Here is an 11,353-nt window from a genome sequence, read left to right as displayed (position 1 = left end):
CACACACAGGAACAGGCACATTCCTATTCACACACACACACACACACACACGCACGCACACACACCACAGTCATCGGCGTCATGTGTTTACATCCACACACATTCCCATGCCCACCCTCACCTGGCACTCCCACTCACACTATCACACGGAACCCTCACTCTTTAAACTACAACCCCACACTGTCCCGTGCACACCACCAACCCTGCTCACAAGTTCCCCTGGACCACATGGGCGGCTGTGGAGGAGGAGTACCCTGATCCCGCCCATTACCCACCCCTTGCCCCGCCTCTGCCCACTCCCTGCTGGCTCCCCCCCCCCTTCCTTGGGCCAGCCCCCGGGATGCTGGCACCCGGGCTCTGGGGACTGGGCTGCAGTTTTACCCCAGAGGTGGCAGTGGGTGCTCCCAGGGCCATCAGGCCGCCTGGCTGTGAGCCCTGGCTTCTGAAAGATTCATGCCACCCTGAACTTGACTCTGGGGGCGGTGAGAGGAGTGGGGAGGGAGGAGCCACCCCCTCCAGGGACAAGGTGGAAGCGCAGGCGTCCCCACAGCCTGCTCCGACATGGACTATTACTACTGCCCCAGTCTGCTGAAACTGCTGCGGTACCTGTGGGTGAGTGCAGCCGCAGGGGTCTGCAGCTTGTGGGCGCACACCCACGCAGCCGCCTGTGCCTTTCTCTTGGCTGACAGCAACTGCTGGAGGAGGGAGCCTGAGAGAGGTGGGCAGCTTGGGTGGGAGCGCAGGCGTGGAGGGACAGCCTGCAGTCCTGAGCTGGGACTGTGGCCAGCCCACTGGGTTCGCGTCTCCTTCGGGAAGCCTGCTTTCCAGGGGCTCCTGGGCTCCTCCCTGATAGCTTCCATAGCTTTGTTTTCCTTCCCTGACAAACTTGGCAAAAGTGAACCTGGGTCTCCCCCGACCCCCACTCCACCCTACTCTACCCCACCCCACCCCCACTACCACGTGGTATACAACAGAAGAAAGGATCCCCCGGAACACCGTGGGAGCCTTAGTTGGGGTGTCCACCTGGAAGGGCTCTGTTGGTACCTCGTTTTGACTGAGACAGATCTGTGTGTCCTGGGCTTGCCCCCTCTCTCTAGCTCACACCGTCCTCCCTGGTGGGACTAAGGGGACCCAGTAACCCCAGCTTATGTGACACTTTTCAGGGCTCTGCGGACTGAAGAAATTACCAGGGAATCACCATAGTGTTTGGGTTTTCTAGAACTATTGCTACTGAGTTTAAAGTTTCCAGAAAGGAAAGTTTGGAAAATGTTGTTTTTTCCTTTCTGAATGTTGGCAGATGCTCCAGATACTTGCCACACAGATTTTCCTCAGCTAAAATGTAGCTTTAGGAAGCATTGTCCTCCTGGGTCTCTGTTAGTGTTGCCCACCAAAGCCCTCATGGAGTGGCTGGGAAATAGGTGTCTTATAGTTCCCAGTGCCCACAGATTACTGGGAAACAAACACATCCAGGCATTTATTGATTTACTTTCCTTTTTTTTTTTTTAAATTACAAATGTAAGCTATAGATGATACAAAGAACACTTGGATGCTCCATAGAACCTAAGGAGAGAGAGGGACTAATGGTTGGCTCTGCGTTTTGTTTTTTTTGTTTTGTTTTGTTTTGTTTTTTGTTTTTTAGACAGTTTTACTCTGCAGCCCAGGTTAGCCTGGAACTCTCAGGCGTCCCCCTGCCTCAGCTTCCCAAACAGTAGAGGTTTGTGTCACATATCCTGCTTATTTATATTTTGAAGTCTGCAGCTCCTAGGGTCCCAGTGTTTTGGTGCTGGGACCACTTCCCCAGGCACATGGGCAAATAGCTGTGGTCATGTGTTCATACCCACAGGCAGCGGCAATTTTGAGGTCAGGTTTGACATTCTAAACACAGCGTAAACAAGATGTAACAAGATGCACAGGGCCCTGTCTTTGGGGACTTCCTTAGGGAGCTTGGATGTGGTTATATGTTGGTGTGCATGGTGGAACGTGGTGCTCTGGCAGACATGGGCTTCTGAGAAGTGGTGTCGGTCCAGCAGAGTCTGCCAAGATGGCTGAGCCCTGGAGGATCTAAGAAAGGGTCGGGGGAGGGTGTATGGGCAGAAGAACAGCATGTGTTAAGGCCAGGGCAGGCGGGAGAGCAAGGAGTTTCCAGGGTACATGGCAAGTTCCACCTCAGCCTAGCCTGTCTGAGGTCGGTGGACAGCTGGTTCTTCATCGAGTGGTCCCATGGACCAGAAGGGAGGCAGGGAGGACAAGGCTGTTTAGGTCTTCTGTAGGTGTGGCATGGTAGAACGCTAGTCACCTGGGCCCTACTGCTGGCTCCTGGCCATGAAAATCACCCACGGTGTCTTTGTCCCACCAAGTCACTAGACTCCGGCCACACAGGTGTCTGAGACCACAGCTTAGGATCAGGCCTCCATCTACAGAGTTAAGCTGGATGCACTTACCCGTGTCCTCCATGGGGAGCTTGAGAGTGTGGGAGACCCACAGGCTGCAGCTTCCTCATCTGTAGAGCGGGCCACACCACCTCCCACACTTCCCTGTCACAATTCCTCCAGGCCGTCTCTTACATCTGCAAGCCAGGACCACTCGGAGACTGCTAGAGCTTCCTTTTCTCAGGGATCCACTGTTTAGAGCGACTGTCTATGGGGGGCATAGCGGGTAGCCAAGGACGGTGGTGGTGTGCCTTCTGCCTCTCCCCAGATGTTGCATGGCTGGTGTCATCTTGGATGGCCATCTTCCCATCTCTGCACTCATTCCCCGGTCACCACCGTCCCTTCTCCATACCTCTGCATAATCAACTTTAGATTGCACCTATTACTGAGATCACACAGTATGGGGCTCTTACCTAATTCAGTGTCTTCCGTGTTCATCCATGATGCTGTGAGTGGCGAAGTGTGTGTAGTGTCCCGTTGTGTGTGTACAAGCATGTGTGTGGTATGGTGCAGCCTGGCGACCTTTCTGTCTGCTTAGATTGCTTCGTGTGCCTGTGACTCTTGCTTTGATGAGCAAGAAGGAGGTGTGTGTGTGGGGGGCTTCTGTGGAGCACGGGGGTCATTTCCGTTGTGTACAAGCCCAGAGAGAGGATAGCTGTTCAGCTCTTAACGCTCAGCGTTGCTGTGCACACTGAGGTGGCGTCAGAGAACACCAAGGTGCCGCCTTCCAGCAGAGAACTGGAACACAGGGGCCGCGGGCCCTGGCTGCTCCCTTGGGAAGGCCCACATGGAGGCTCACGACCATCTGTAACTCCAGTTCCAGAAGATCTGGCACCATCATCTGGCCTCCATCCTCACCACACACACAGGCCAAACACCCACACACAAAACAAGTCAGTAGTCGGGAAGGGCTGCTAAGGGGTAAAAGAAAGGGCTGGGAAGGGGCTCAGTTGGCTTGCCAGGCATGTGGGCAGCCCTGGGTGCCTTCCCCAGCACTGCACAAGCTGTTTGTGGCCCTGGTGACACACACCTTTGAACTCAGCACTCAGTGGGGACGGGAGGATTAGAAGTTCAAAGTCATTCTCCCATACATAGCAGGTTAGAGGCCAGCATGAGCTACACTATTCCCTCTATTCCTCCACCCCCTCCAAGCAAGCAAGCAAGCAAGCAAGCAAGCAAGCAAGCAAGCAAGCAAGCAAGCAGGGGATCTGCATGAGCTCACTATGGTGAAACTCCAGACTGGATTCTGAGCTCTGAGGGGCTGATCTTGCCCTCCTGGGGATGCTTGACTGTCTGGAGATATTTTCAGCTGTCTTAACTGGGGGTGGGGACTGGTACTTCTGCTATGTTGTGGATGGAGGCCAAGGGTGCTGTTCGATGCTGTACAAGGCAGGGCAGCTACCCTCCACTCCCTTAGCACCATCAGGACCAGTCATGACCAACACATCAAGGGAGATTCTGAGGGGAGGACTCATCAGCAAAGATGGGGAGGATTCTTGGGCAGCTGAGAGGAGGACTCATCAATGAAGATAGGGGAGGACTCATGGGAGGGCTGCTCCATTTAAAGGCTCTGTCTCCCCATGGTGTCTCTAGCGGGATCCTACCTCAGATCTGAGTCTGCACTTTATTATCTTATGTGGAATCCACAACAGGGCCTCACAATTGCCCACTGACCAGTCCCAGTTGCTCACCCCTGTGTGATCACTGACATGAGCGGTGGGGAGTCAGGCAGCTGCTCACATCTTTAAAATGCTTGTCTTAGGCCTGGGGGCATGGGCCTGACATCTCTGCCTCTCAGGAGGCTGAGGCAGGAGGATCAAAAGTTCAAGGCCTGCTGGGGCCACAGTGTGAGTTCAAGCCTCGGTAACTCGGTTTCTCTCTCACAACTAAAAGTGGCGAGAAGAGGGTTGGGGATTTAGCTCAGGGGAAGAGCTCTTGCCCAGCGTCCATGAGGCCTGAGTTCCATCCTGGTACCGCAGACGGACATCTCATTAAGTGCAGGGTCTAATGGCTGTGCTCCTTTCTGTCCTTGGCTTTGATTAATTACCCAGTCCTTCCAGCTTGAGCAGTAGGTTGCTCCCTGTTTGCTCTCAGGTGTTCCCCCATGCCCTTTAACTTCAGCCACTGTCTCAGATCTTTCTCAAGATTTTTCAGTCTTCCTTGGCCTAAGATGGCTATGGCATATCTCTGCAAAGGGGCCATTTGCCGGGCTATCGGGCTGTCTGGCTGTGGGTAGCTTCCTGCCTACAGCCAGGTCTTGCACACAGCTCTGGAGATGAGCCCCCCCCCCCCCCAGCCTGCCCTGCATCAGCTGGGAAGTGGGAGGGGATTGAGTTTCTGTTACCCTGTCATTAGTAACCAGAGCTGATGGCTTCCTCTTCTGGGGCTCTTTGGAGTCACTTAATCTTGCTGATGAGATAAGTCAGGTAGACAGACCCTCCTAGGGTCCATGGGGTCTGCTCATGGGCATCCGACTGGAAGCTGTAGCCCGTGCTGTTCTTCTGAGCCCTTACAAAGTCCCCTGGCATGAATCTTGTGGGACTTGTGGGCAGCTCAGCCCAACCCCATCCTAGCCACTGTGAGCACATCTCCACACTTACCTGCATTTTGCAGCGGGGAGAACTGAAGCCTGTAAGGTTTGATATCTTGTTCAAGGCCCCCACTGAGACTGAGACCTGTCAGAGTCAGTATGTAAAGCTAGGTACCCCCTGTCCCATTTCAACCCCTTCCGGGTCTCCATGGCAACACAGAGGCTGCCAGGGTTGAGGTAACTGGGCAAGCTTTGGCAAAGCCCACATGGAGTGCATAAGCTTTCAGGACAGTGTGGCAGGGGACCCCCAGGGTGTTGGAAGGAAGAAGCCCTGGCCTGCAATGTGGCTCTAGCCCTCGCTGGCAGGGTGACTATAGATAGGTAAGTCACACAACTGCTCTGAATTTCTGTTTCCCTGTCTTTGCCTTGGGCTAGCAATTTTAGGACTGGCTAGGGGTTGGGCTTTAGGGAGCAGCCGTGTTCAGATGCACTTTGGAAGGGATAGAATCCCCCCCCCCCCCATATACACATACCTATCACTATTCCTGACCTGAGGATGGTCCTTGGTGGTTCCCCCAGCTTGTCCAGGAAGCAGTAGGCCCTCAGAGCTGCATGGTGGGAACTCAAGACGGTAGGAACACAGCACGTGGCAGGGAAACTGAGGCAGCCCATGCCACGGGGCTATGCCTAGCCTGGTGGGGGGGGGTGTCACTGTCTGTGGAATGCTGCTGGGGACAAGCTGACCAGTTCCCACTGTGGTGACCGAGTTTGGTCTGTCCACATTCCACTCCACTAGCAGGACTTGTTCTTTCGATGGAAAATGTCTAAATGTGGTCAGCTTGGCTCTCTGCCTCCCGGCATTCCTGCAGAGTGTTTGCTTAGCTGTGCCCCCCGCAGTCTGTGACCTCTTCCTGGTGACGGTGACGTCAGGCATAACAGTCACGGAGAAGCGTGCAAGACGTCCTTCCCCCGCCCCCGCCAGCGTCCCCACATGTGGCTTTCGTCATTGCGCACAACAGCCCTGAAGGTGAATACTATCATTGTTATTAAATATGCGGAGAAGCTGAGGCTCTGAGAGATCCAGTCAGGCAGAGGCTGAGCTGGGATTTGAATGGGGCGGATATAAAAAAAAGTTCAGTTCGGTGACTGTGCCATTCCACTGTGCAGGAAGGGCTGTAAGCCGCCTTTCCGTCCAGCGGAAATAAGGAGGCAAACAACGAGCTCTTCACCATGCAGTTTTATTAGGATCCTTGTAATCTTGCTTGTTACATCTTACTTATTTCTACTTACATTTTATTAGTTACATCTTGTTAGTTACATCTTACTTATTACTATTTCTACTTACTCCTATTCCTATTCTTAGTTCTATTCCTACATCTTACTTCTATCCTTACATACTTACTCCTATTATACTTACTCTTCTATCCCATCACCAGCCCTAATTCTACATACTCACTCCTATCTCCACATACTTACTCTCTCTCCAGTCTCTCTCCAGCCCCCAGCCCTTGTGGGTTAAATACTTTCCCTGGTCCCAATCAGCATCAGCTACGTGGCAAAGCACAATAGGCTGCGGGAATTCATGCCAGCTTGCATCACAAACTGGAGGCACACAGCTTCTCCAACTAAGGGCTTGATTATCAATGCTCTCTGCTTTGGCCGGAAACCAGGTGTTCAAAATATATGTATATAGGGTGGCAGCTGCGGCTCCCCACAAAGGGCTACCTGTGGAAGGTCACCTCTGTCATAGCCACGCTGCACAGAGGGTGCTCAGGAGATATGAGCACTGTCCATGAGCTTGAGTTACTGATGGCCAAGCATTGTCTGCTGCTTGCTGGCAGCCCTGGGACACGTTGCTGCTCATGCTGTGGCTCTGGGCGAGGTTCTAGGCCTCACTTCTTAGCTTGTTAAGGCCCTGGTTTGGCCTTTCTCACTGTGGCTAAAATGGAAGAACTGGCTGTTTCCAGCTGTAACCCTCAACTGAGGTTTAAGCCCACAGGACATGAGTCACTCTGGGGTTTCAGACTGGCTAGAGCTGTGGGAGCCAGGGTTTTCAAGTCTGGGTCTGAGATCCAGATCTTCTGGATCTGGCTGGTTCACTTCCTAGTACGCTGAGAGGACCTTGGTCCATGTTTCATCTCTAGAACCTCAGTGGTGTTATATGTAGAATGGGGGTAAAACCTCAGCTTCCTCTTGGGCTTCCCGAGGTGGTACAAACAAGGCCCTGCACACAGTAGGTGCTGGATAAGTGTTAGCAGGGTGCTGGGTAAATGTTAGCAGTCACAGTGGGTGCTGGGTAAGTGTTAGCACTCACAGTGGGTGCTGGGTAAGTGTTAGCAGTCACAGTGGGTGCTGGGTAAGTGTTAGCAGTCACAGTGGGTGCCGGGTAAGTGTTAGCAGTCACAGTGGGTGCTGGGTAAGTGTTAGCAGTCACAGTGGGTGCTGGGTAAGTGTTAGCAGTCCATGCTGTTATAAGATGGTTAGGACACTGTCAGTGTCAATCAGGCCTGGAGGCCACCCTGTACTATGTGTGCGGGCTCCCTCAGCCAGCAAGATGGTCCACCTTAGCCAGTGGGGAGTTGAGCCAAGACACAGATTTGAGGTTGTTCTGTCAGAAGGTGGGGTGTGCTGTGGAAAGGAAGGCAGGGTACTCAGCTGTGGTTGACTGAACTGGGCCAGGGAGACCTCCTGAGAAGGTATGAAGGGGAAGGGGCTGGGAGGAAATGAAGCCCTACAAAGGGCCTGTTGGAAAGGGAAGACTGAGGGTAGCACAGAGCAGGTTAACAAGGAGATGCTGGGCGTGAAGTCACTTTGAGGGGCTTGAGGTCACTGGAGCCTCAAGGGAGAACACTCAGTACTCGGCTATTCAGTTTGGCTTTGGAAGGAAATCTGGCCGCCATGCAAGGTGGGGACCCAGGCCGAACCAAGGCAGAGTTGGGGAGACCACAAGAGGCCCTGGACATTCAGCATCTTCGAGGTAAAAGCAGTGGACCCTGTTCTGCAGCTCCCGTCTGTCATGATGTCTAATCCCAGGAAGAGACTCCTAGAGTCCTTTAATCAAGACAGATCTGCTAGTGGCTGTAGCCGGGATTCAGCTGCCTACACGGTTCCCTCCTTCCCTCTCTGTGACAGTCTCATGTCCATGTTGCCTGGATGATTGGCATGCTAGATTCACACTCATCCAGTGGTCTAGCCTCCAGCTCCACCCTAGTCCATGTTCCAGACTCGGCCTTGCCCTGAGAGTTAGTGTGACCCCTCTCCTGCGTGTTGTGCAAGGCCTCAGCATTTGTCACACAGAGTCAGAAAGGTGGAAATAGACTTTGGGTTGCTGGTAGCCCCCAAGCCTGGAAGACCAGCTCATGGCCCCCAGAGGAACTCCATGCTTTACCATGATATTGGAGGCTTTGAGTTAGTGTGCCATGGGGACTGCTCTCTCAGGCAGTCTCCAGGACTTAGCCCCTGCTGCCTCGCTGGGTTCCAGACATTCCAGGCTTCAAGATGTTCCAAAGGACATGTTACTCTTGAGTCTTGTGGCTGTCCAAGGTGGTTATGTGGCCAGAGTACTTCTGGGAACCTGGAGGGAGATACAGTTGCTATGTGACCTTGAGCAATTGCTTGCCTTTTCTGGGCCTGAAGGATTTAATCGGATTCTCCTTAAAGAGTCCATGCACATGCCAGGCAGTGGTGGCGCACGCCTTTAATCCCAGCATTTGGGAAGCAGAGGCAGGCGAATTTCTGAGTTCAATGCCAGCCTGGTCTACAGAGTGAGTTCCAGGACAGCCAAGGCTACACAAAGAAACCCTGTCTCAGGGAAAAAAAAAATCCGTGCACTCTTTCCAACTCTTTCCAAGTTCCAAGGCTCTGTGGGCACTATGACCTGGGTTCAAGTTCAGGTCTCCCTCCTACCTTGCAATCCCCAAAGGCTCTATATTTCAGCCCTTTTCTCATTTGTGGAGAAGAGCTGGCACACAGTAGGTGCTCAATGAATGGAAGCCACCGCTACTGTCTTTACCTTGGCTATTAAACCACATAGAGTTGCTGCTGGCTGATCCTCTGGAGGAACGATTCCCAGGTTGGGCAGTAGAGGGCGCCCTGGTCCTAACAAGCTGGGCCTTTCACAGGCTAGGGTTAGCTCTCTGTTCACAGGTGAGCTTCCAGGGAGAGTAATGGGGGAGGGAGTCCATCAGGCAAGGGAACAGAACAGTTCCTGGGGGGAGTATGGAAGGTATCTCATGTGTGTCACTGTGATTGGCACTCTACACGTTAAATGTCAGATTTGGCCATCTCAGGAGCAGATGGGAAGGGTCGAAAGTTTGCTTAGAGTTATTGCCCATTCCATGAGGTAGGTGGAGGCTCTCAGCGCTGCTGAGGGAGAAAATGAAGAGGAAGGCTTCCTGTGACCTGCACTTTTTTCTTTTTTCTTTTTAAATAGCTGGTAGAGAAATTTGAACTCTCCAGGAGACAATACATCTCTGGTGGTAACGCCCGTTACCTGAGTGGGTTGCTGGGCACTATGCACTCACACTGACGTGTCACATAGAACTCCATAAATACATATGGCGTGCAGCTATGGAGATACAAATAAGAGCTAGGTGGTGGGGGCAGAGACGGGGATCTCTATGAGTTCTGTGAGTTCAAGGCTAGCTTGGTCTACATAGTGAGTTCCCGAACAGCCGGGACTATGCAGAGAAACCCTGTCTCCATAAAAACAAAAATAAATAAGGGTGTGTGAAATGGCTAAAGGTGCTTGCTGCCAAGCCTGAATTCCATCCCTATAACTCACATGTGGGGAGGGGAGACCAGTCCCACAAGGCCTCTCTCCTCCACGGGCTCACTGATAGATACAAGGAATTTTAAACAGAAACAAGAAAAGCTCTGCAGGTGAGAGAACCTGGTGTTTTCTGTGGAGATGGGAGGCAGCTGCCTGGAGTGCTGGAGGAGGTTGCTGTTCTGCAGCCAGCGGGACTTTGAGAGTTGCTGGAATGAACCCCTAACCCCGTCAGCATCCCAGGCCTGGAGAAGCCCTGCCTTGCGGTTCTGGGGGCCCAAAGTGAAGATGAAGGTGTTGGGAGGAGGATTTTGTCCTTGGCTTCCAGACACCACCCTCCTGAGACCTCTCAGAACCCCTTGTGTGTGAGCTTCTTAGATGCCAGAGCTCTCCTTCCTCAGCTTACCTAGGCCCCCCTCACCAGGCGCAGAGCCTATGTGAGCCCAGCACTTGAGAGTCAGAGGCAGCCTGAACTCCGTGAGCACTCACCCCCAGCCTCAACGGTGCTCCTCGGATTGGATGAGCCACCCTACTGGCCTCCCTTAGCTTATCCAGTGGTTTTAAGACTCTTCTAAAATTTAGTCACATTCTGAGTTTTACAACCAGGGTTGTCAGCATAGGGGTTTTGTTTTGTCCTTTGAGCAGTCCTGGAGAGAGAGATTGGTATCATCTGCCCAGAGGTTAAGCCACCTCTAGAAGATCACTCACCAGTCAGCGGTAGAAAGAGATCTGACCTAGGATGCCCGGCCTTGGAGCCTGTACCTTGTGGACTTGATCTTAGCTCTGAAGGTGTGTCTCGGTCACATGAGTGCTGAACAAAGCTGACTGAATTCATCAGCTTTTCCTCAAAGCTTCTCTCTGCCCTGTTCTCACCCTGTTGAAGGTATAGATTAGGAGGAGATGAGGGCCGGCCCTCAGTGCTGCCCTGGCTTGCAGGCCCCCAGAGGCTGGGCTGTCTGGCTGTCTTCCCAGAGGGGCCTGCTGGGGCGGCCCTCCCTGCCCTGACGCCTGCCCAGGCTTGCGTGAGCAGCCAGGCCCAGTGAAAAGCAGCCTTTGTCCTCTAGGACAGGTGACCTGAGACTCTTAGAGCAGTGCAGGTGTCGTGCCATGTGAAGCTTCCGTCATCCTGTGACCCACACAGCAGACTGGATAACCTCAGGGGTCAGGGCCTCTGGAGACGTGAGGAAGGCAGGTGGTGCCGGGGTTCTTGGGTACACAGAAGTACCCAGCGTGGGAGCTCGGCCTTCTGTCCTCCGCATTTCTGGATCCTCCTAGAGTCTGCAGAACACAGGCACGTGTGGATGCCCGATATCTTGTCCTGACGAGCCACTCCAAGATGGAGCCCTGTAACTAGCTGTTGCCACTCTTGTGGGTTCTGGGTGCAGGATACAGTGTACACAGTTGTCCCTGGTTAGGGATGGGTCATCTGGGTGCCCCAGGGACTCAGAACTAAGTCTTCTGGAAACACTGTCACTGGTCATCTGGGCCTTTGTGCACATGGGGCCAGGGATGTGAGAGCCGGTGCAATGACCACATTGTGGATGCAGCCACAGATGGCCCTTGGCATCCCTTCTGCTCTCTAGTGGCCACAGACTGACTTCCTCAGCAATCTGGGCAGCGGGCATG

At 53.3% G+C, this 11,353-nt stretch overlaps 1 protein-coding gene across 3 annotated transcripts in view; it reads left to right on the top strand.

Moving 5' to 3' along the window:
* Kiaa1671 (KIAA1671 ortholog) overlaps window positions 1-11,353 on the top strand; it is a 137,675-nt gene that overhangs the window by 59,833 nt on the left and 66,489 nt on the right. Inside the window, exon 1 of one of the 3 annotated variants that reach the window (XM_031337434.1) lies at window positions 376-612. The exons of the other annotated variants lie outside the window; for them this stretch is intronic. Within the exon in view, the coding sequence (XP_031193294.1) occupies window positions 562-612 (51 nt within the window). The 5' untranslated portion in view covers window positions 376-561. Of the gene's footprint in view, window positions 1-375; window positions 613-11,353 lie in introns of those variants that run through there. 3 annotated transcript variants of the gene reach the window in all.

Source organism: Mastomys coucha, unplaced genomic scaffold, assembly GCF_008632895.1.
Source record: "Mastomys coucha isolate ucsf_1 unplaced genomic scaffold, UCSF_Mcou_1 pScaffold22, whole genome shotgun sequence".
Lineage (NCBI taxonomy): Eukaryota > Metazoa > Chordata > Mammalia > Rodentia > Muridae > Mastomys > Mastomys coucha.
The sequence above is the reverse complement of the archived record's forward strand: the minus strand, read 5'-3'. Positions and strand labels throughout refer to the sequence as shown.